The sequence below is a fragment of the Gavialis gangeticus genome, unplaced genomic scaffold (assembly GCF_001723915.1).
Source record: "Gavialis gangeticus isolate Ggan-Ray unplaced genomic scaffold, GavGan_comp1, whole genome shotgun sequence".
Classification (NCBI taxonomy): domain Eukaryota; kingdom Metazoa; phylum Chordata; order Crocodylia; family Gavialidae; genus Gavialis; species Gavialis gangeticus.
Genome location: NW_017729032.1, coordinates 38,505,380 through 38,530,228, shown reverse-complemented (window position 1 = coordinate 38,530,228; position 24,849 = coordinate 38,505,380). Strand labels below are relative to the sequence as shown.

General features: G+C 36.0%; 1 protein-coding gene across 1 annotated transcript in view; it reads left to right on the top strand.

Annotated features, from left to right (window-relative positions):
* The window catches only part of PSPC1 (paraspeckle component 1), a 61,035-nt gene extending 43,315 nt beyond the window's left edge, over nt 1–17,720 (top strand). Inside the window, exons 7-9 of the mRNA XM_019523786.1 lie at nt 7,978–8,035; nt 12,861–13,030; nt 16,837–17,720. Coding sequence (XP_019379331.1) covers nt 7,978–8,035; nt 12,861–13,030; nt 16,837–17,022 — 414 coding nt within the window. The 3' untranslated portion in view covers nt 17,023–17,720. The remainder of the gene's footprint in view (nt 1–7,977; nt 8,036–12,860; nt 13,031–16,836) is intronic.
* The last annotated feature ends 7,129 nt before the right edge of the window (nt 17,721–24,849 follow it).

Here is a 24,849-nt window from a genome sequence, read left to right as displayed (position 1 = left end):
AATAAATAACCCACAGCCTTAGTTGCAGGTTTTATTACAGAATTTTAAAAAATGAGACATATTGGAATCCTCTAGAGTTAAGGGAAGATATCTGTAAGTTCTGTATTAATTTGGAGTATTTAACATTTTTTATGTTAAAGAGCTAGTCTTATTCAAGTATCTTCCCCTGCCTCCTTTTTCTCTTGTTCCCTCAGCCTTCCCCCCCTTGCCCCCCATCTGAAGTAGTTCCAGTAGGTTGGGGGGGGAGGGGAGTCAAAAAGCAGGATTTTAAAACAGTGAATTTTTAAGTGGATGGCACAAATAGCTAATTGCCAGGGATCCTGTTTTTTTCTGTTTAAAAACCACAAATTCTCTGATTAAAAAAACACAATCCTCCCCCCCATCTGCAGTTGAAATTAAACACACTAATATGCGTGTGTGTGTATCAGTTGAATGCAGTGTTTTATTGATATGTTTACTATTTTTAAAGCAATTTGGAACCCCATCAGTGCCTAAAATATGTTCTAAATACCTATAACTTTTGGCATTTGATTTTGGGTTTTTTTTATCGTGGAAAATCCGAGCTCCCTCTGCCCCTGCCCCCTCTGCTTACCAGGGCGCAGGTCCAGGCCCCTTGCTCCCAAGCCACAGCCTGCTGTGGGCTCAGGCTTCCCACCCTGCTTCCCTCCCCCTGGGGCCTCTGCAGCCCAGCAGGTGGCACCCAGCAGGGCTGGGCAGGGAAGCTTCTTGCTGCTGCAAGCCCTGTGCCACTCTGGCGATGCACGCGCTACCTGCCTGGTAGCAGCAAGGGGTAGGACTGTGCGCCGCTGCCCCCACTGCTTTTGGATGGGCAGGGGGTACTTTGCCAGGGTGGCGTGGGGCTTGCAGCAGCAAGAAGCTTTCCCACCATGCCCTGCTCTGCCTTGCTGTGCTGGATCCCACCTGCTGAACTGCACAGGTCCTGGTAGCAGCAGGGCAGGGAGCCTGGAGTGGGCAGCCTGCCTCTGCCCAAATCTGGAGGGTATATGCCCCCTCCTGCCCTTTGGGGAGTATGAGCAGTGGTGGGGAGCCAGCCCCCATTGCCTGGACAAGCCATCTGTGACTGTCCCACTCCACTGTGGCTGAGCATGGCTCTGGGCTCCAAGCCCCACGCACCACCCGGGTTGGGGAGTGGCAGCAGTCCTAGCGCTGCCCAGCTCGCTTCCTCCCTTCCTATGGGGCCTTCAGTTCTACCTCCCCCCCAGCCAGACTTACCTGTGGGAGCTGCTCTCCACGGTGCCTGGTGGCTATGTGCATGTGTACGTGTGCACGTGACCATGGGACCCCGTGCCTGACTGCTCTCCTTCCGTTCCCTCCAGCCCCTTGCAGGCTGGAACTCTGCCAGCCTGCAGAGAGCTCTTTGCAAAAGTGGAAAATCTGCATGTTTCTCTGTTAGAATGAGAAATCCATGTTTTTCTTTGTTAAAAGTGAAAATGTGTTGTCCCCCACCCTCCCTCCATGGGAGATGGAAAACCTGGATCCCTTCTAATTACACAATCAACTCCATAAGTTAATACATTTCTTTACATTAAATTGTATCCTGTTCAAGCTTGAATTATGTTGCTGGATGAAATATTAAAGTATATTTATGAACAGTTGTACAATTGAATGTTCTGTTAGTCAGCTTTTATGTTGGCTGTGGCCAAAAATAATATGTATGTGTATAATACCTTAATATGTTTAATGTCTGTACATTATCCAGCCTATTGGTACTACCTATTTTTGTGCAACACTATTTTACTTGTATGCCAGGGTATTAAAGTCAAATCAATATGCATTTTGCCTAGCAGTGTAACTTCCTAGAAGTTTTCTGTTGTGAAATGTTTTTTGAAATATGTTGTATTCTACCTGCTGAAGAAAATATCTTTGTATGAATTTTATTTTACAAATAGGTCAAGATCAGTGAATGCTAAAGATTTTAGACTTTGTTAACTGCAAATGTTTTTTCTTTGAGATTGAATGATTGAGGATCTCTTTTAGCTACAGCGGGTTCCATGTGTTGTCTAGATTGGGAAACGAGGGAGCTTCTGTGAAAGTGAGTGGTACTTCCAGTACACCTCCCAAAACAAAACGCAAGTCACAGGAGTTCAGGATGGAAATTCTCATGTGATTGCTAAACCTGTAAAAGTATGGGTTGAAACAACTAGTTCTAGTAGCGCTGCTCATTACTCACATGTTTTAAAAGAAACTGCTGTAGTTTAGCTCTCTAAAAAAAATATAGTTGTTTTACTGAAGCAGTGGGATTATTCAAGTATGAAACATTTAGGATAGGTTACTATTATTTTTATCTTCCATTAAAGTGATCATTATATTTGTTTTGTCAACAGCTACCTTCATCCTTCTTGCTACCATTAGAAAAATTTTAAACATCAAAATGTAGTGTTTGTATGTGTATATTTTATAAACAGAAAAAATAGAAATGGTTGGTTTTATTTTTCATAGTTTGATCCTTGTAGAATCAGTATTAGTAGCTGATGACTCAGTTAAATAATCATTACAGTCAGCAAACAGGAAGCCTTGATTTAAACAACTTGTTTTGAATTTTTGTATGGATCTTGATTCTCATTGGTTGGTAACGATTAACACAAGCTTAATACAAATAGTGTTTGCATTAAATTTGATTTTTTTTGTCTACTGGAGAAAATAAACTATTGGTACATTGATTTAAACAGTAATTTATGCAGACTCCTAAATTTTACAGGTTTAATGATAGAAAATCTGAAAGGCACATTGCTTTTCTATTAGATGCCTTGTTCAAGATCTGTTGTCAGACTGTTTGGAGGGAGATTGGAACTCCATTAAAATGTACAACATAAATTATTTATTACAGTTTTTCTTTTGAATATAAGATGCCCTTCAATTTCAGAGCTACTGAGATCTCATTCTCAATTTAAGGGGAAAAAAAGTCAGATAAAGCCACATGTACAAGGATAAAATATCAGTTGTGCCTATACAAACTTGTTTTTTTAATCAAATTTAAAACTCAGGAAACTTAAAAACTGTTGGTTTTAAAAAGCATATCTTAGATTCAGAGGAATGCAGTACTTACATAGAACTATGAAACTGTCTTGGCTGCTGGATCTACCCATTTGTCTAAAAGTGTTTCATTTAACAAAGTAGTATCTGATGTAAGAAAATTGAGCAAATTATTTTCTGGTTAACCTGCCTTTCAGGGTTTCAGAAACAAGTCTCTTCTGTATTTATTTATAGGTTGAAAGAGGGTAGCAGGCTTTCCTGCTTTTTTTAACTTCAAGTTGATTTCTTAGATTTGAATAAATTAGTAATTGAGCTCATGTTAATAAACTGCAGAAGGTAATCTCTATTCCTTCAGAGCAAGATGCAGAGGATATGGACCAACATAACACTGGACTCCCTCCCTCCTTAGAATTCACCTTTTTGGAGATTGCTGTTCAGTCAAAATACCATTGGGGGGTGGCAGAATAGTCGGACCATCTTGCCTTCCAGGGGTCAGTGCCCAGAGTTTCCCCAGGATTCCCCCTGAGGGAAGAGGAAGATCTAGGATGGGATCTAGGTTGCTCTCCAACCAACCTACAGCCCATGTCTTAGTTTCCCTACATGCCTTATCTGCACAGCTTGTGCCTGTACTTGGTTCCACACTACTGAGCTCTGTGTGGTAGTACCCAGGCAGGTTGTGACCAGGTGTGTGTGTTGGGAGGATGGGGGTGTGCAAAGGATGGAGGCCCCTTCTACTTCATTGCTTTAGGATGTTCCACAGTCTCTGCTTTACATTGTAGTTTTAAAAGAATCTGGCCTATGGGATGTAGGTTGCTGACCCCTGGTCTAGAGTCTTGGAGTTAAAAATGTATTTAATTTTAATATTATTTATTTAATGTAAATTACTTGACTAGACTATACTAAGTATAGACATTAGTATATGCTTATTGTAATTGCAATTTAATCTTAAATTGGTTTACTTTTAAATTAGAAAATTTTAATTTAAACCAAAGTTCAATTTAAATTAAAATTCTTTGTTTAAAACACTTCATCTGCACTGATTTGCAGTTGTTTATAACATTTAGAAGGACACTTGATCGTTTGGATCCAGTAGCTGACTTTAATCAACATTTGGTATAGTTCAGTGACAAATGTTTGCTCTTCTGTCTCCAGTTATTGGGGGGGGCAGAGAAGGAGGGGTCCATTTAATTTCTGGAGCAATAAATCCTAAAAATTGAATTTGCACTATCTGAACTTTGAAATGGAGTTAATATTTTCCATACTCCTTAAAATATATATCCAATATAATACATCTTTTTTGAACCTGTTACATTCCTACTAAGGTGTAAATGCTAGTGCAGAGGGTTATATGATCTAGTGCTTGTAAAGAAATATTTAAATAAACTGATGTGCTGGGCTCTGGTCTTATCTGACCTTTTAGTTGAGCATAATCTCCTGGGACATACCATAAATCCTATTGTCTTTTTAATGCCTCATACTTTTTAGGGGGTAAGGGGAAAACATTAGATAATAGGAGTTTTGTTTTTGCTTGACAAGATTAAGATGGCCTTTTAGTTGCAATGCCATGTTTTAAGAATTGGAAATCCTAATTTCAAAGATGTGAAGTAATTTTTAAGCAAGTGTTATATTTTACCAGGGCGTACAGTTTCTTCTCTAATTTCATGCTTTTCCCATTGCCACATTTGTGACTGCTAATTTTCAGCTTACAAGGTGAGTGAACAGCGCTACATGGATCAGGAATTGAACCCTCTGCTACAAAGTGTTGAAGAGAACCCTGTGGGCTACAATCTGATAGAAAATGAATATAAATAATAGATATTTGGTATGCTTATTTTTTGCCATTTACAGTTATTTGCCAGTATATATTCCCTTTCAGATTTATCTTTTTAAAAAGTTTATTACAATGAATAGTGCAGTATATTTAGTAGAATATTTTTGCTGCTTTGGCTTGCTAGAAGTGCAAGGCCAAGTTCTCCGGTAAAAAAGGTGGTGATTGCTTTGTTGTTGTTTTTTTCAACTTAGTATTTTTAAACTGATTTATTTTAATATGGCAGGGCAAAGTATATCTAACGATGAAGAATTTTCCATTTCTCATCCATGGAAACCTTTCCTAAATCATAATTTTAGGAAGTTGAGAAGTGGACTTAAAGAATATGTGTTTAAGTATAAAAAAAATCAATGGAATAATATTTTGAAGATTGTTAATGTGTTTGGACCTGTGGTATTGAGATTCATGCAATTACAGGTCTCTGCTCTTTTTCATTGAAGTGAAAATGGATAACTTGCACCTAGAGCTCTTTTTGTCGTGTAAGACGGTAGGTATTTCTTACATGCTTCAGGAATTTTAGTTGTGTAAAATTTCACAAAATTCTACCCCACCTCAAGTGGCTTCAATTCAGTTGCCAGAGGTGGTTTCAGAGAAGGGGCTGAAACTGGCTGCTGATGAACAATTGGATAAGCAATAAAATTGAGAAGAGGGGTAAGTGAGCTTTTCCTAGGAGAGGAGCAACTTTGTCTTGCTGCCACACTACCCTTTGATAATACATAGGTTTCCATTTGCATGGAATGGAGTTCAGCTCTTGTCCAGAGCTGGGACTGCTAGCAGCCTTATAACTCAATAGGTGGAGTTAATGTGAATATATGATATTATTGGTGGTATATCTTTTTAAGAATTAAATCACATTAAAGCATATAGTAACAATTAAAACTTTTTGAAAATAATTGCCTCCTTTGAAGTTGCCATGCTTTCTCTTTTTATCAGGTGCATTGTTATGTTTGAGTACCCAAAGCGTACAGTTGCTTCACAAAATAAGAGAATAACTGTTTTCTGAAGCATGTAAAAAATTACAATGACATACTGAGGAAAAAGGGTGAAAACCAGCGAGTGGGGATACTTTAGGAATAGCGGTTAACTAATAGATAGCCAGTAGCTTGCAGGGAAAACTTAGGTGGCTCTTGAGTTAGCCACCTGAAATGCTACTTTTTCTCTTTGAATAGGGACTCTAAAAATGAAAATTGTTTGAAGCTCAGTAGTATAAATTCAGCACTCATTGATTGTTCAGGGGTGTCTTTACTGACAAATTGCAGCGTATGTTTGTTGTATGTTTCCATCTTTCAAATTAAAGGGGGTTCATATATTCTTTATGGTTTTTTAAAGCAACTCCCAGTTTGGTATGATACAGCTTACATTTATTAAACTGGGTCTGCAGGTGACTGTAACCTCTAAGAGACTTATGTGCAGTAGTTCTGAGATTATACCAATTGTGGGATTTTTGTGCTGTGGGAATTGGCAGTGCCCCAGACTAGGTTATTTTCAGTAATTTACTTGAATGCTGCTGATTTCTTCAAGGTAGGTATATGCAGAGCAAGTTAGGTGTTGCAGAGAGATGGTAATGAGATTTGGACAATTCCATCTCTAGGTCACCGATTTGAATCCAATCTGGGACACCTCAGTTAAAATTAAGATTTAGAATCTGTGTTTTATGACTGAAATGTATTCATGGTATGTCTAGCTCTTATATTCGCAAAAAAATATCAATTAGGTTTACTTCCTTTCGTATTTCCCCTTAGTAAAGAGTGAATGGGCATCCAGAATGAACTACTGTCTTCTTTCTTTAAGTTCTTTTTGGGTCAGGGTTGAGGTATATTAGAAAAACAACATGGAGAAAATTGTCCTATATTGAATCCATGGATAAATGGTTGAAAGTATCATTCATGGTTATGAATTAACACCTTTTAGGAATCTTAGTGTTGTTTTGGGCATGAAAAGAAGGGGGTGGGGGGAATAATACATTTTTGACCAAATTGCCAAAAATTCTTAATTTCAATTACCAATATCAATCTTCAGCCTTCAATGATGGGGAGTGTCTTAATGCTTCCTCTCCTTACTGAATCATGATTTATCCAAAATTAACGACCAGGTACTGTTAACTGAAGCCTTCAGAGTATATATACCTTGTGTTTTCCAAGTTAGTGTGAACTGCCATCAGTTGCCTTAGCTATAAATTGGTTCAGTCTAACTTGTTAGTCTAAATTGTAATAATTACTATTTAAAATTCACATCCAGTATGTAAAAGACTCAATGGTTCAGCAGTGTTAGGACAATTGCACCTTTAATCTCTTGATCAAAGTATTTATAAAATGAGTGCTAAATTTTTTATTCCTAAATATTTATAAGTGAAGTGATTGTTTAGGAGATAAAATTACACCCTAAAGTGTTTGTCCTCTGTATTTTATTTATATAAATTTCCCCCTTTTTGTATAGCATTTGCTAATGCCCAAGAGGTATATGTCTACCAAGTGTATAGCATACTTCTAAATTTATGGAAGTTGCATGGTGGGGGGAAGGCAGACTTTGTCTTTCACTCGATGTGTTTTCTTCTCTTGTAAATTCATTGCATTGTTTCCTACTAAATTCTGAAGTCTATTTTTCAACACTTTCTTTTATTCAGATGTAAGTAGCAATTTGTTTTTAAATTTAAATGATCTTTGAAAGACATGCTTGTGTTTTTTCCAGTAGTGATTTTTTTTTTTACATTCTTTTTGGTAATGTCTTTCAGTTTGAATTTTTTGGGTATGTCAGGCTGCAAGGCAGCAGGAGTTCTCACATCCTATTTAAAAATGAAAAGTGAAAAAGTTTGTTTTCATATTTGAGCAAACTGTTTGGTGAGAATAAAGTGTCTGTCTAAAAATAAAATTAGCAATGATAGACCACTGCATCTGATGCATGAAACTTTTCTGTAAGATTTGAAATTCCCTCAAACCTAATTCAAAATGGTTATGCGTTTTCCTGTTTGAATTCTTACCAACTAATTCCAAACCATAAATTGGAGATTATAATTATATTACTTTTGGTTTTTTGTAAATATGACTAAAGAAGTTAAGATTTAGACTTGAAAATAAATCATTTTGCTTTTTTAGTAGATGGGAATGTTAAAGTTCTAAGAATGATAGGTTGACCATGAAAACTATGTTTACTTTCAGAGAGAACAGGAAATGAGAATGGGTGATATGGGTCCTCGTGGAGCAATAAACATGGGAGGTAGGGATCTGAAGGAAAAAGGCTTTTTTAATTTAAGATTTAATTTCTTTGGGACTGTACATGTTGCTCCTTGGTATTAAATATTAGTGGCAAGTACTAGTAATAAAGAATAAACATTTTAGTGGTGAGCAATATAACATCCTACCCATTTGGTTTTTAATTGATCCTTAAAATATTTGCAAGTACTTAACATACTTGCATTTTATTATATTGATCTGTGTGTGGGAGAAACTTGGACTGATTTACAGTCATTAAATTATAAAAGAGCAAGTGAGGATGTTAACATAGAAGACATGATGAAAAGCATTTCTAGCATTTATGATTCTTTGTGGAAGGGAAAAAGGAAGAATCCTGTCTAAATGCAGGAATCGGACTGCAGTGTACAGTCAGGTAAATAGATTTGCACTCGTCTAGTTCATGTTTTTAGTTAATTTTTGGTGATGTTTATTTTTATAAAAAATTATAAAATACTTACCTGAAGATTTTAATAGTGTTGCAAGTCAGCTGCAAATAGTCTTGCAAATCTATTTCTATCCTCAGGGAGGTATTGTCACTGTTACAAAGCTTTTTTTTATTAACTGAGTGTTCAAGCTAAAAAACAAAACCAAACCTATTTAAGTATTTACTGTATTTTCTTGCATACAACACAGCCTGGAATATAATACATACCTTGTTTTTGAAAGGCAGGAGAAAGAGTTATGGCTCTCTAGAAAGGGAGAAAACCTAATCTTCAGCTGATTGGCCCTCCTTTCCTGCTTAGGCTGTGAAATAGGAGGAGAGAAACCAGGAACAGGTAGCAGACAGCAAAATTGCCTGAAGAGACATTAGATTGATTAGTGAAACATCAAGATTGTTAAAGAGATAATCTTAACACCTGTGGAGTGGAGAATGAGCCATTAAGTCAATTGATTCCCTTAGCTACCTGAATAGTAATACCACAGCTGCAGAAATCAGAGCTCAGGGTGTTTATGTCCTGGGTGGAAAGTCAACTTCTCTACTTAACAGATGTGCCCCAGCTTGGAGGCTGATTTTTTTTGGGGAGTAGACATGTGTTTTATGTGAGAAAATGTGGAATTTTATATAGTCAGTCAGCACGGATGAGTTTTGACCAAATTGTCTACTTTTACAGAATGTTAAAATTCAAAAGTTAAAAAGTTTTTTAGAATAGCTTTTAGAAAGCAGTCTGTTTAAAATTTATCAGCCATGAAGATTTATTTTGTGCCCTATTTTTAATTTAGCCATGCTTTAAATTATAACCTTAAAAATGGACTACAGTAAAAGCTCTGTTATTCAGCATCCCCCAGGATGCCAGATAATAAAATATGCTGGTTAATTGAGTGACCCAGGCTGCCACACCTCCTGCTGTGTCTGGAACTTCCCTCCACCCCTCCTGCCACATGGCCACCCCTCCTGTGGGCCCTGCAGGCCATGTGGGACAGGGAGGCAGGCCCTGCACAGCCTGTTATGCCCCCAGGCCATGGGGGCTCAGCAGCACCAGCTGCTTTGCCCCTGGGCTGTGGGGGCTTGGAGAACCCGAAAGTGCCACGGTGGGCACTTCCACTTTCACTTTTATCTTACAAGCTGGCATGCTGGTTAATTGAGCATGCCGGCTTGTAAGATGCTGGTTAACAGAACTTTTTTTGTATATTCATTTTATGGCTTAATAGCATCTACTCAAATTTTTCATTCTTACAGTAAAAGACATATTTCAGGTCTGTTTGTAGGGTACATTTTATAAATCAAAACAACGGCTTGGAGAATTAAATAGCTTTGTACATACTGGAGGATGCATTGCATGTTTATATTAATTTCCAATAACACAATTGAATAGTTTTAATCTAAGATGTAATCCACCAAAATTGTCACTTGCACTAATAGAAAAAATATATACATGAGAGAATTAGCATAGCATGTCTTAAAATATTATTTAAAAAGCTAAAATATCCAGAAATTTAGTATAAGAAAATCAAGGAAGATGTAAGCTAAAAGAAGAGCTAGGAAATGATTAATTTTGGCAGAAGACTTTTAAAGTGTTGCAAATATAATTGAATGGATTTTCCAGAAGAATTTTTATTTGAAAATTTGCTAAATAAAAGTCATCTTAAGTAAATGTAATTTATTTATTGAAATTGTAAATATGTTTTATAGCACTTAGCTCCATGATATGTATTACTGTAGTGGTGTTAGGTCTATTTGGCCCTGCAGGTCAGATGAGTGGAGTGAAGCCAAATTCACAGATTCAGCATGGGGTCACCATGGCTGTGATCTGGCGATGGAGCATCCCTGTACCCCCAGATCTCGCTGAGCACTGGCCTTACCCAGTTCTAGCCACATGCCAGTCTGTGAGGAGTGGCAGTGCTGCTAGCTGCTCCCCCCCCCGCCCCAAATAACATTTTTGTCTAATTTCTAGACCTGTGGGAAGATGGCTTTGTAGGCCAAATCTGGCCTGTAGCCTGGGGGTTGAGCACCACTGCAATATTGCATATCATGTTTTTACTGTAAGCAGTTTTTACTGTTCCAGTTAGTTCACAGCAAATTCAGAAATATACAGTAGCAGTGATATCTTCAGTATGTGTTTTTAGTCTTCTTTTGATACATGTTATACTACAATAAAGAATGTAAAGCTATAAAGCAGCAATCTTAAGTTGTTTTATACATTGGGTTAATATCTATTTCCTTTCCAGCTGTAGCTGTTTAAAAGGGTTTTTAACATGTATATCAAATTAGAAATTGTTTTATAAAGAGAAAGTGGGCTGTGTGGGAAGGCTTTTTCCTACTGTTAACAGATGAGTAAAACTGGATAAGTAAGACTTGAATGGCAACACACATACTCCACTCTGTCTTTAGAGGAAAACACGATCTGTTAACTTGATAAGAATACAGAAAAGAAACAGTACTTAAGGATAGAACCTTGCATGCAATGATAGCTGTGTATGCACCATTTTCTCATAAATCCAACTAGCACTGTGCACTTTCTTTACTATGGACAGTGTACTTCAACTTTTTGAAAATGCATGTGGCCTGCTATATTTACTATAAAATATATACTATTTTATTATATCATACTGTTTTCTTCCTGTATCTGCTCCTTTGGATGGCCAGAATTAGTAAGGGATCCATGATATATTTGCAAAAATGGACTCAGCCCAGCCCTTACTTACAATAGAACTTCTGCTAATGGGCGAAGGGAGCTTTTGCTCAGAGACAACCTAGAGGAATAATTTGTCAAAGATGTGTTGAGATGTTCAAACTTTTAGAAGTAAAGGGCTTACTCCCTTCTCCACTATAAGTTCTAAAAGCAAGCTGTGTACCAGTTACCCTTGCCATGCAGCCACAGATCTTTTGCAAAACCTAAACCTCTTATGGAACTGATATTAAGGATCAGTATGAAGGTGTGATTTCAGCACTAATCAAGTATCCCTGGCATGCATATATGCATCTTGGGTGCAGCAGTTCACTGGCTGATCGCTGTGATACTAGTGCTTATTGCTTGTAACAGAGATGAAGTTTCATATGCAGACATAAAACAATAGCACTATAATTGCTATGCTAATTAACTTGTATTTGGTTCTGCATTGATAATTTATGCATAATATGAAAGATGGTAATTCTAATGAGGAATGTTACTCAGGGATGGAAAGCCATACTTAAGTATTCTAGTCTATCTGTTTGGCAGCATGTGTTCAAAAACTAGACTAATTCTACATATTATAGTGATAAATGGCTGCAAACCCTGGAAAATTATAAATACTACATTTTCTTCTCATTTATGCATTGTCGAAGAAACTACATGCATATGCTTGGCTGAAATAGTACATTCGCAGTATGACTAAACATTGTACCATCCATCACCTGTCTAATTTTGGTGACACAAATTGAAAACATCAGTGCAATTCTATTTCTATTAACACAGGTTTTAAATGCATAGTTTTTTTTTGTCAGCTATTATTAGCATGTATTAAGAAATGGATGTTGATTGGCTGACATTTATTATAGCTAAGCTTTCATTCCACCACAGCTTGCTATTTCTTTCTTCTTTTTTTTTTGGTTGGTGGTGGTGATGGTGTTTTTTGTGTTGTTTTTATTTGTTTTGTATATCTCTACTGTACCAACAGTAAATCAAAAGTCTGAAGGATGCATTGTGAAGTGCAGTTTTTAATTTGGAATCGGTTGAACATTATAAATACCACCTATAAAGATCTTTATTAAACTTTTCTTAATCTTTCACTATTTGGTTTGCTAACTGTTACTTTGGTAACAGCTGTTTTTCAAAAATAATTTAAACATGAAGTTGTTCTTATAGCAGTTGATTTTTTTTTTTTAATATGGATTAAAGTGCCATCTTTACTTTTGCCTTTTCAGATATTACATTATTTATAATATTTTCAACTCCTACATAATTAGATACCTAAATTGATCCAAAATAGGTGCATTATATAACAATTGGCAAGTTATTACATAGTGACTAAAGTATTTTTTTAATTGATGTATTGTGCGTATAAAATTTAGGAATAACATTTAGTAATCTTCCATGCAAATATAATGGAGCTACATTTAATTGCAAACTTTGATATTCTTTTGTGAAGGGAAGAGAATATCTTCATACTTAAAGGAGGCTCTGAAAATGCACTTAAGTGATAACTTGTTTTTTAAAGTTTAAGTATAGAAGTATGTTTCACAGCAGATGTACAGTCTCAAAAGATAAAAACTTAAATTTTAAGTAATGGAGGTCTTAAATGGTTGGTTTCTTAAATATTGTAAATTGGTTTTTTTTTGCTTGTAAAAATCAGTTAGGACAGCTCTAAGTATAGATTGTTTTGCATAGATGCGTTTAGCCCAGCACCTGCTGGTAGCCAAGGTCCTCCTCCAATGATGGGTATGAATATGAACAACAGAGGAACTTTGCCTGGCCCTGCAATGGGTCCTGGTCCTTCCATGGGACCAGAAGGAGCTGCAAATATGGGAACACCAATGATGCCAGATAATGGAGCAGTGGTAATGTATCATTATCAAATTTAATTACTTTTATCAATTATGTCTCATGGGACATTTTCACCAAAGATATCTTCACACTGAAAGTTAATTGGTAGTATATTACTAGATTTTTTTTTAAAAGCACTCACTGGAAAATATTTTTGGGAAGTAGAAAGCAGTTATTAGTATGTTAGAGGCAACTCGCAAAAGATACCTTTGTTTACATTATGCCACAACAGTTTTTTTGCTGTAAAGTTTATCCAGAAAGTTTATCTAGGATATTAGTTGGAAATATTGAATATCCTGAATTAAATTAAAGCTTTTGGTGAGTGCCAGTCTTCCAAGTTTTCTGAGCTTTTTAAAAATTAGCCATGTACTAAAATTTCTCTCAATTACAGTGCAACTGTCTGTAAAGTCTGTCAGGAAGGATTATTTTTTATCATAAAGGTATTTCATCATATTATAAAACTTACAAAGAATATGGCACTAAAGTACTGTGTGTAGTTAAATTTCACCACTGTTACATCAGGCATTTGGTATGCTGTTGATTATCAAATTAAATTGTATTTGCTTTTATATTAGATTGTTAAACAGTTATGTAATAGATTAAGGGGAGCAATGCCATTAATCCATATAGTGTGAAGATATCTTCATGTAATTTACGTCTTTTAAAAATCAGTTACTTCTGTGTATAAACACATTGAAACAAGTTATGATAGTAACTATACCATCGGAAATGAAATTCTTATAGATAACCCATGGGATACTGAGCACAGATGTTGCAAACTGATTATGCCCACCAACCCATTACACCCCTTTTCCTAGCTATGATGTCTTCTGTAGAGAAATAGTTGTCTGATTTTTTGAATATGCTTTCTGTGTTTGAGTGAATATATTTCTGTTGGGGTGTTCTGGTGGTGAGATGATGTAAAGAGTAGAAAAGTAAGAGCATAGCTTTGTTGGAATGTTGAAACACACAAATCCCTCCTTTCCTTTGGCTTCTTCCTCAAAGAAAAAAGCCAATATGGTAACCAACATATAGGTGCTCACGAAATTGCTTGCTGCTTTGCTTGCTTGAACAAGAGATTGAGATTTTAGTTTTTTTTCTACAGAATATGCCTTACCTTGAGTGATCTTTTTCTAGTGAGAATGAAGGCAACCTGTTTCAGTTACAAGACTTTTACTAACACATTTTCTGGGAGCCAGCTCATTGCTTTCATATCTCCCACAAATGGTGTTGCAAGGAGTCAAGTTAGCCAAAGAGCCATTGTACAGAGTGAATACACGACCATCAACTTAAGTCTTGCTGCAAGTTACAGCACTGCTGATCTGGTTTGGCTCCTGTTTTGGCTAAAAAGGTTTTTGGCTTAAGTATACTTGCTACAGTCAGTATCCTCAAGCTTATTTCTTAAGGCTAAATAATGAAAGAGGGAAGAAATCAGTTAGTGTTGCAAGATTATTTGTTGAAACAGTGGAAAAACCCTGCTCCTTTGCTCAGATCACCTCTAGAACATTCCCTGGTAGTTGCTTTGAATCAGCAACTGAAGGTGAGGGTGGGGGTGGGGAGAGAATGTGATATTGGGCATCTCAGTGTTAATCTGGAAATGGTCATTTCAGTTTTCTCATATATACAGGAGGAACCTATTTAAATTTCACAACTGCTACATATTATAACAAGTTTGTCCAGCCTAATGCTGAAAATGTAAATGAAACTCGTTCCCTTCCAGATGTCAGAAACAAATTAAATGGATGATAATCTATATTGGTGCTCTCAATTCTATACCTTTTTTTGGCATTGCTCAGATACTAGCCCCCCCCCCCTTTCTGTGTCTGAACTGTGGAAATAACTATTTAACTGACACATTGTCTATATGCTATTTCCCAAAGAACTCAACTAGTGTATTTACCATTTGATTGCAGGAAATGGAGAATGGGATTGCTGGGGAGGGGAGTCCAGTTCTCATTTTCATTTTTAGATTGGGCATGCACCTAAGTTTTCACTACAACTCATAAGAGAGAGTTTTTATTTTTTATGGAGACATAGTAGTAATTTCATTTTAAAAATCAGTATCTCCTTTACCTTTCAAATATTTTTGTAGGATGATATTTTTTTCGTAAACAAGTAAATCTGGGAACCAGACTATCTCTGGACAAATGGCTTTAAGATATCCGGTCCCTCCTGACCCTAGCTACTATGAAACATGAGAATTTTTACTTAAACTTCTACCCTATCTAGTTAATAATACCTGTAGCCCATTCATTTGCTTGATTGTCCAAAAATTAAACCAGTAATCTAAGACGACATTGCTGGGGTATATAAAAAAGCCATTTTTCACATCTAGGGCTTATTCAGTGTTTGTTGATATTGAGTGGAAAGAAGATTTGTTGAAGTTGGTCAGTATTTTTAAATTTAACAGCTTTATCTGGAGCTGTTGCATTCCTGAGTAGTTAACTTCAAAAATGAAAATTCTACACTACAGTATTAATGACTAGAGATCAGATTTTCACAGCCATCCAACTCAACGCCTACTTTGAGGCTATATTTTCAGAAGATCTCATAAACACAAAGTGGTCAGGTTTTCAAAGTATTTGAGCAAAACACCTGAAAACCCAGCCAGTTTTTCTGAATGAGAACTGATGTTTTTTGAAAGTGGGGCCACTTTTGATAATTGCATGCAGAATTCTTTTGACAATCTGATCAAACTATGTAGTAATATATACTTTGGTTCCATATAATTAATGTATTATATTGAATTTATATTGCACATTATATATAGGGAAGGGTAGAGAGTTTTTTAAACAGTAATATAAGAGACAACCTTGGGCCAGTGTTTGCAGTTAAACTGTTAGTATTCAGGCCTGTGTAAGTATTTGCAGAATTGGGACCTTAATGAAAATTTTAAAAAACAGTAATGGTACCTAAGTACACTTGTGATGGCCTGTATTTAATTTTAGTACTAAAGAAGCCATATAATGCAGAATACAGTCGGATCTTAATCTTAAATCTGCATTTCAGTTTGGGCTGTTTATAATTATGCTTCACTTTTTAAATAGTAAAACATTGTAAATAATATGATAAATGATAAAGAGTAAAACATTCAAGCAGAATATTTACTTGAAAATAAATGCATCTGAGCTTTAGTCAGTAATTTTATTTTATTTATTTATTTATTTTTAATACAATAAAAGCACTGGTTCCAGTTAAAGTTGGATACAAATACTTCAGCTGTCTGAAGAAACCTTGATATTTCATTTTCTTTGACAGTAGTCATTAACCTTTGGAAGCCCTTAAGCTGCAAGTTACATTTTTTTCTTTAACAGTCCTTCATATTCAAGCTAGTGAATACAAGAGCATTATCATATATGTTTAAAGTACAGGAAAATTTATATATGATGTTTATAGCTTCCTTCTAGATTTAAAAAATATGTATTCTGTCACCCATCAAATAAATGTAATTATATTTATACATATTTTGCATAGTATACATATTTTGACAGTATACATATTTTTGTGTTAGAGTTGAGTTTAAAATTAGATTCCAGCTGTTTGCTGATATGATCTATGTGGGGGGGATGGGTCTTGTATTTTAGTTTTATTTACATTTTGTCTTAATTACAGAAAGTTGGAGCACAGTATTAGCAAGCTTTAATTTTCAACACCTTTTAAAATAATAACTAATTTAATTGCTCCTTTCTTCCTTCTATGTGGGATCCTGATTCTGCTGGACTATCTGCTGAACTTCATGACACCATCACTTGGGTTTTGCCAATTTTGTTGTAACTTACATTTGGCATGTTCCAAATGGACTTTATTCATTGTATGTTAGCATAATGAGAGATTCCCTCAAGGAGGTCCATCACAGATGGGTTCACCTATGGTTAGTAGAGCGGGCTCTGAAACTCCTCAGCCGCCAATGAGTGGCGTGGGTGCCGTGAGTGGTGGACCTGGTGGCTTTGGTAGAGGAAATCCAGGGGGCAACTTTGAAGGACCTAACAAACGTCGCAGATATTAAAAACTTCTTTCATTCCTTACTGTTTAGAAAATTTAGTACAGGTATCCAGTGATCTGCCTTTATAATTTTAGCTGTTATCTGGAAAACGGTTTTATTGTTAATGTAGTCTTTAAAACAGTTTCTTTTGTAAAACCTAAACATTTTTGTATTCAGTAATAGGCTTTGTAGTGTAGAGCAGAAATGATGAGCATCATTATGTAAGTCAATGTGTTTGTGACTTCAGCAAAATATAAACATGTGACTATGCTGTAAAACTTGTGCAGTTATTTGATCACAATAAAATATAAAACAAATCAAATGAATTTGGAAATGTTATTAAAAATACTGCTTGGAATAACTTTTTTTTGTTAAATTGTAAGTAGCATCTTTTTCATTCATCTCAATACTTAAGAATTCTTACGTTAAGTGTGAAAAAACTTCATGTTTAATTAATTGTAAATGTGTGCAAATAGAGCTGCAAGTTGCAATTCATATGATGAATATTTATGTTATGACAAGTGATTGAAGCTAATACAACTTCTCAAAAGCATTGAATTTTATATACATCCTTACTGAGCTGTAAAAATGCTGTTTACTTATTTCTTCTTCCTGTACAAATCTAATCACTATAGGTTTGTCAACGAAGTATATCCTCTGTTAAACTTTTCAAATAAACGTTTTGAACCTTGAAAAATAATATTAAGCAGAAGACAAATCTTTATCTGTGCTTATTTATTCATAAAAGGCTGCAAATGGTATTAAGGAAGCTTTACAGAAGAACAGTTGCATTAAAAAACCCCCCAGCAAACACTCATTTGTTCATGTGCATTTGTGAAGTACTGTGACTGTTATTAATGATTACTGTTAAAGTATCCTTCATAATGAGTAATGTTGCATTACATGTAAGTTGTTCTAAAGCCTTTTGCTATATTATTGTGTAGGTGGGTTCCCTGTATAATCAGTTGTTCACATGTATACTACTGACAACTAATATTTCTAAGTTCTCCATGTTTATTTCGGAAGGAATTTTATTCAATTTTTACAATTATTGCTCTTATGATTTCAGTACTTGTCCAAAGTTGAAATGCTGAGTATTTTAATGTATAAAAACACATTTTTTACATTTTTAGTTAAGGTTTTGTTAAAATGCATTTCAGTTTTAAAAAATTCTAGAGAAAAATTGGTTTTAGAAATAGATATTCTAAGTTTGATACCTCGGGTATAGAGGTCCTAGATAGATTTTATTAGTTTTGGGTAGTATGGCAGCTTCACTTAAAAAGGCTGTTATGCTTGGGAGTGGAGGAGCTAATGATGGAAAAAGACCTATTAGATTCAGGCCTCTATAAAGGCAAGAAAGTTGACTTAGTTCCATGCTGCCTTGCACCTTTATGTTGTTTGGTTCCTATATGCAAATTGGCAGTAAAACATTACCATTTAGATTTAAGGATCATTTTGTACTAGCATTACTAAAGTAAAAACAACTTGATTTTCCACATCTAAAACTTCAGTGTTTTTCCTGAGGTGGTTGGTGAATGTTAAATTGATCTTGTTTAGTTGTGCCTTTTCCCCTTAGTTAATCAGTGCAACTCAAGTGTATATGTTAGGCCCAAGATGCAAAATACTTGAGAATCGGGTGCAGAAGCTATTTTATACTATTGTAGTCATCTTGTTGAGCTTTTGTAAATAAATGGATAAGAATGCAAGTTTAGGAGCATTTCTGGGTGTTTCTGAAATATGCTTGTGTGCACATTGTTAGCATACTACAGTTACTTAAAGAGATATTTACTGAATGTTAGAATACAGCTTTTTTTTGTAAGTCTTTCACTTGTGGCAGTCATAGCTATTAAAACATCCTTTCTCTTAGGTTAGAACTGAAATTTTGTACAGTAGCCAGAATTCAGGGTTTTATAATTTAAGAAATATAACTGGTTTTGTTTAAAGTATGAAAATTTTTTTTCCTTGCCAGCAATTAGTAGCCTACTACTGTACCAATTCTTAAAAGAAAGTAGTATCTCGTTGATTGAATATTGTATCCTTAATGCTAACATGGAAAAAGCATTACTACTTCTGTATTGATGATAAAATACTCCTATTAAGCTTTTGCATAGGGTTAATATTTGAGTCTCTATTTCACATCCCTGTTCCTGGTTGAACATGAAGCATTTCATAGGCTAATTTGGAGGACTTGTGTTTGAGATTTAATTTTATCATATCCTTCCTGGCTTCATTAATTTGGAGCCAGAACTTCTATTCTTAAGATTGAGAAACACTTTTTTCCTTTTTTTTTTTTTTTTTCTTTTACAAGTAATTTGTTAAAGATTGACAGTTCCTGTAGCTGTGAAATTTTAATTAGAGGTAAAATTTGAGGTAGTCACAAATTATGGTGTAAATTACATATCCCCCCCTTCCCCGCCCCCCACCCCCTTCATCCCCTGTATGGGATGTCATTTTGAGTATGCTGACCAAATCTTTATGTATTTTTATTCTGCCTTTTGTTTGGTTCTCACCCCTTGTAGTTAATGAATCTCCTGCAAAAATAGATTAAACGGAGGGTTTGGCATCTGTCACAAGTGGTTTATTCTTTATTTTTTTCCCCAAGGAAAATGTTCGTGGTTTGTTTTAAATATGTATATACATATGACACTATATGAGCAAAAGTGAACACAAAGTGTGCAGTTAATTGATGGAGGTTTACAGTAAAATGCAGTTCTTGTGTGGTACGGGCAATTTCTGCCACAGTCTTGAACCAGCCTCAAATCCAAAATCTCTCCTCAGCAAATGAACTTTATCCTGCTGTTGGGTTGTGTGTCAGGAGTGGAGCTGCTGTCTGCTCTCTTTTTTTTCAGATTGTTGTCCTTGATCCAAGACATGGAATGTTTGAAAAATAATGACCGAGACACTGGATTTCACATGTTCTATGGGAAGCTCTTGCCAGAGGATAGATGTACTGTGCTGGTGGTAGTTGATGTTGCTGAACAAACAGGTTGCCACATTCTATATTAGCTGAGGTTTATGGCTAAATGCACTGGTTCTGTGTTTATAACTTCTTAATCCAGTGGGCACATAATAAAATGTAAAACTGAGCACATGTAAACAGTTGTTATCTTCTCCTATTATAATTCTGTTATATTAGAGTATTTGGTTAAAATGGCATGTAGGTTAGTTTCAGATGGCATACAGGTCATGCTGATACAGATTTTCTCATTTTCCTTGTACTCCCCGTCTATCTAAAATGTATCACAAGACTGTGCCTATACTGTAAGCTCTTTGGGGCAAGGACCATCTTTGCTGTCCTGGTTCTTGACTGCAGTAATATGTATTTCTGTCTTTTAAAAAAAACAAACAACTGAGAGTTGTCCTACTTTACCTAATTTTCTACATCATGAACACAATATAGATGTTCCTGCTGGTTCTGTCTAAGGTAACTTAGTTTTCACAAGTGACAGTGTCTACTTATTATATTTCTTTCCAGTATTTGGGAAGCATTAATGTTCTATTTAAAGAAATGACAGATCTTAAAGAGAACTATTTTTCATTTTGAGAAAAGCAAAACAGACTTAGAGCATTCTTTATATTGGAGACATGAAACCCATTTTCCAGAATGTTCTTAAAATCATTAGCTGATAGAAAACAGATGATTGGAAGCCAGACAAAGATGCACAGGCCATAGAATTAGAAATTGTGGGGAATACTGGTATATAGTATTCATTACTGTGACTCAGTTTTTATTTACCCTCCTATTATAAATGTGGATATGTGACTGCCTACACATGCCATGCTAGTTATTTTGATTTCATCTGGATTATAGATATATGCTACATTTGAGTTCACTGCACTTTGATTCCTTCCTGACCAGTTTTTTGATTCTTAAAAAAAGCAAATACCTGACTTGGAAGCTAGTGTTTGCAGTTCTGGTTTACTAAGATACTTTTCTCACCTAAGCCAAATATTTGGATAAAAATTCTTAAAAGGATTGTATTCCTGATCATATGCTGCATATATTGGCTATATCTATATTTCTGACTGTAATTAGGTCTGGTTGGACGCAAGATGAAGTTGAAATGGAAACCAAATTTTTAAAACTTTTTTCCCTTCTGCCATTTCTTTCTAGAGCATTATAAGAAAATCAGTATTCAGCATATCTTCATGAGTATCTTGTAAGTTTTTAAAGGGGCAAGGTTATTTTTGTGATACCTCTTTTTTTTTTTTAGTCTGACAGTAGAGTTGGGAAAGCTGGACAAACTTCAGGAGAAGCAGATACAGGTTGAGCTAAGTATTAGAGAAAAGATTCTATGCAAATGTTGTCTGCTTGGAATGCAGGGATACCATGTCCATCTCTGTAAGGGACTCATGGTTTCTTTGGTTGTCTTTTTACTTTTGACATACTTGTCTTTATTGCATTCTATATCCCTTGCCAGTTGCATCTCAAATCGTACCATGGGCTACATAATTTTCTCTCTGCATGCCCATGTGATATTACTAGGGAAGAGTGTAAGAATATGACCAAGTTTCTCCTTCTTTTTAGGATTCCTTTTTGAGTTTCAGCATATTGAAGAAATTGCTGTCTAGTCAGTCTGGACTTCTGTTGCACTTCCGATTCTTCCATTGTATTTGCATAGCTTGTTCCTGAACCCTTAATACAACCTTCTTAAAGTACAACCAGCTCTCCTGGGCTCCTTTTCCCCTTGGTCTTGCCTCGCTTAGGGCCTTGCCCACCAATTCTCTAAGTCAGTTGTTTTCAACCTGTAGTTCCTGTACTCTTTTGGGGTCTGCAGACTGCCTGAGGCAGGGGTGGGCAAAATAGACCTGTGGGCTGGATCCAGCCTGCAGGTGGGTAGCCACAGTCATGGGATCCAGCCTGCAGGGAGCCAGTGGCTGTGTTGTACTGAGCAGGTGGGCACACCCCATCTGCAGTTTACATCAGCTCCTGCCCCATGCATCAGAAGTAGCGCTGGGCTCGCATCAGCATAAACTGTGGACACAGCCAGCAGATTCCTGCTAGGGATCAGGGCGTCCACTCTAGCCTCTCCTCAGCATAGAAGGGTGGTCCAGAGGTGGCACTGGTGGTGGGAGGGGCCCCAGCTGAGCTGCTTCTGTTGAAGCTGCTGCCTGCATCCATGCCAGCTCCCTGCTTGCTTGCAGCGCCATCCCACACAAGGCTGGTGAGCTGTGGGGGTGAGAAGGGAGGGGCTGACTCAGCCCCTGACAGCTCCCCAAAAGTCCCTATGGCCCATGGGAGTATGACTGTGATCAATAAAAAGTATGTGAATATCCCAAATTAAAATTCAAAGTGGTTCATACCTCCATTCAGAATTTTTTGTAGGTGTCCACAAATGAAAAAATGTTGAAAGCCACTGCCCTAAGTTTACTAAAGTTTGCTTTTCTGAAGTCCAGTGCTTTTATTCTGCTGCTTTCCTTCCTTCCTTTAGTATTTTGAACCGTCATTTCATGATTGTTGTCACCTAAGCCAGTGGTTCTCAATCTTTTTTTGTATGAGGACCCATTTGTAAACATTGATGGCCCGTCCTGACCCGTGCCCCTTAGTTCCAACCTGCTGCTCCCAGGTCCCAGCCCCACAGTGTGTGGGGTATAGGGGGCCCCAAGCAGTCCCTTTCAGGCTGAAATTCTGACAGCCTGCAAGGGGAAAGCCATGACTTCCCATGTCCTTCTCCTTTAAAGGAGAATCCATTTTTAAAGTTTGTTCGTGACCCTTTTGTATATTCTTGTGACCCACTTTTGGGTCGTGACCTACGGGTTGAGAAACACTGACCTAAGCTACCCTCCGCTTTCACGTTCTCGAACAGTTACTGTTTGTGAGCAACAAGTTAAAAAGAGCTTTCAGTTGGCTTCTATACCATCTGTATCAGAAAGATACCTTGATGCGTTGCAGAAATGTGGTGGACTGCATATGCACTGCTGTGCTATCCAGTGGATAGCCTAATAATTAAAGCAAGGCATTTGAAAGCTTGTCTAACTTTGTCCCAATCATGCAGTTGGTCTAATAAAAGAAATCACCCAAAAAATCCTTGTCTCCTATATGGAACCTGGACCAGCATGGTTACAGTATCACTATAGAGCTACCACTGATAATTAGTTTCTCATAAGAACCAAGTAATGTATTTTAGAAACTTCTGTCAGTTGTTGAAAGAAATGCTTTACCCACCTCTTCCTGATGTTCTGGTTACCTGTAGCAGATCCTCACTCACCTTGACATCACCCCTGCTGTGCAATACATGAGATTTAATATTTTTACCATTATTCCTGAAGAAAAATTTCCTGTTTTTAAAAATGTTACAAACAGTATTAGCACATTTTGAGCATGAGGGGAACATTTATTATAAAAGTTTTCTTACAATTTCAGCAGATCAAAATTAAAGATAGATTTGGACCCTTGAAGTATTTTTTACGTAGATGTGTTTTATACACTAGTTCACTTGAAATCTTGAACAAGTAAATATCTAGAGGTCTGAATATCTAGATAAGGTTGACTGTGGTATTTTTTACAAATCTTTTAGCAGATTTTTATTGTGTACTAGCACATTTTTATGGAGCTTCTAAATAGTTTAATTGTCTAATTTTTATGATTTAACTTGTAGTTTGGCACAGTTCTGTAATTTGATTCCTGTATTGATTAAGCTTACATTTATCCAGCTGTACATAAGTGTTTGACATGTATAGCCAGATAGATAGATATCTATTGTTCTATCTATGTATGTATGTATGTATCTATCTAGATATCTATAGATATAATTTTAAAGTGCAGAGAGTTGTTGCTTTTGGATCCCCTCATGAAAAAAGTTGAAGAGTTTCTGGAGAATGCTGGTATGAGCAAAAGGAGTTCTCCATACACACTGCAACACCTTAAAAATAAAGTTATTTTTATTTTGGAATTTTTATGAATTCATTTAAAAAATAAGAAAAACCTGTTTTATTTCCTTGCGATGTCCAAAGTTGAAATCATTGGTCACTATTGTAGTATAATTGTTACCTGTTGTGTAATTTTCTATTTACGTACAGTATACAAAACATGCTTTTCAAGTTCACCATATGTGAAAACCAGGGCAAAAATTGAACTAATTGTAGTTCATTGCAGTGGGTAAAAAACGTTGGTCACATTTTCCTGTTATCTAAAATGCTGGCTGATTTTTCCTAAACTCTTAAGTTTGATTTCATCCACTGTCAAAAAATGTCAGATTAAAACAAGTTCTAGGTACAGTCTTCTGTTGCACTTCCTGTTTTTTCCATCTCATTGGGATAATTTAAACTGGTTAACTGTTGCATTTGTCTGTGCACCAAACATAGAACGAGTTTACCTTTGGAAAATATGATTTTTTTCAGTCTTCAACAGTTTCTTATAGCAGTGGTAGGTAGGAGTTACAAGTGGTTGGATTCAATTAAAACAAAAGTATGTAGAATTATTTTATTTTACTTTTTCATAAAATACTTGAATTATTTTATTGTCCAACAAATATAGAATACAGGACTATCCTTACAGACCTATTAGTTAAAGAAATATATGAACAGAATGGGGTGTAAGACTTCTTGGCAGTTGACAAATGTTATGTTTGGGTACTGCACAGAACTGATGTATTCTGGTGCCAGAGTTCACTAATGCCCAGCCCCACTTCAGAAAGAGCAATCATGTGTAGCGTGTTAGGCAAAAAGGGAACTGATACTATTCCAAGTGAGAATATTTGAAAGAAGTAAAAGAGACTTTTAACTTTGTGCCACCTGTATGTTTACCAACTGTATAATCAATGGTTTAAATCTGTAGAGGATTTTAAAAAAAGAAACTTGAGTGCTTATTTATAAAATAAAAAATTATTTAGCCATTTGTTACCTCTCCTT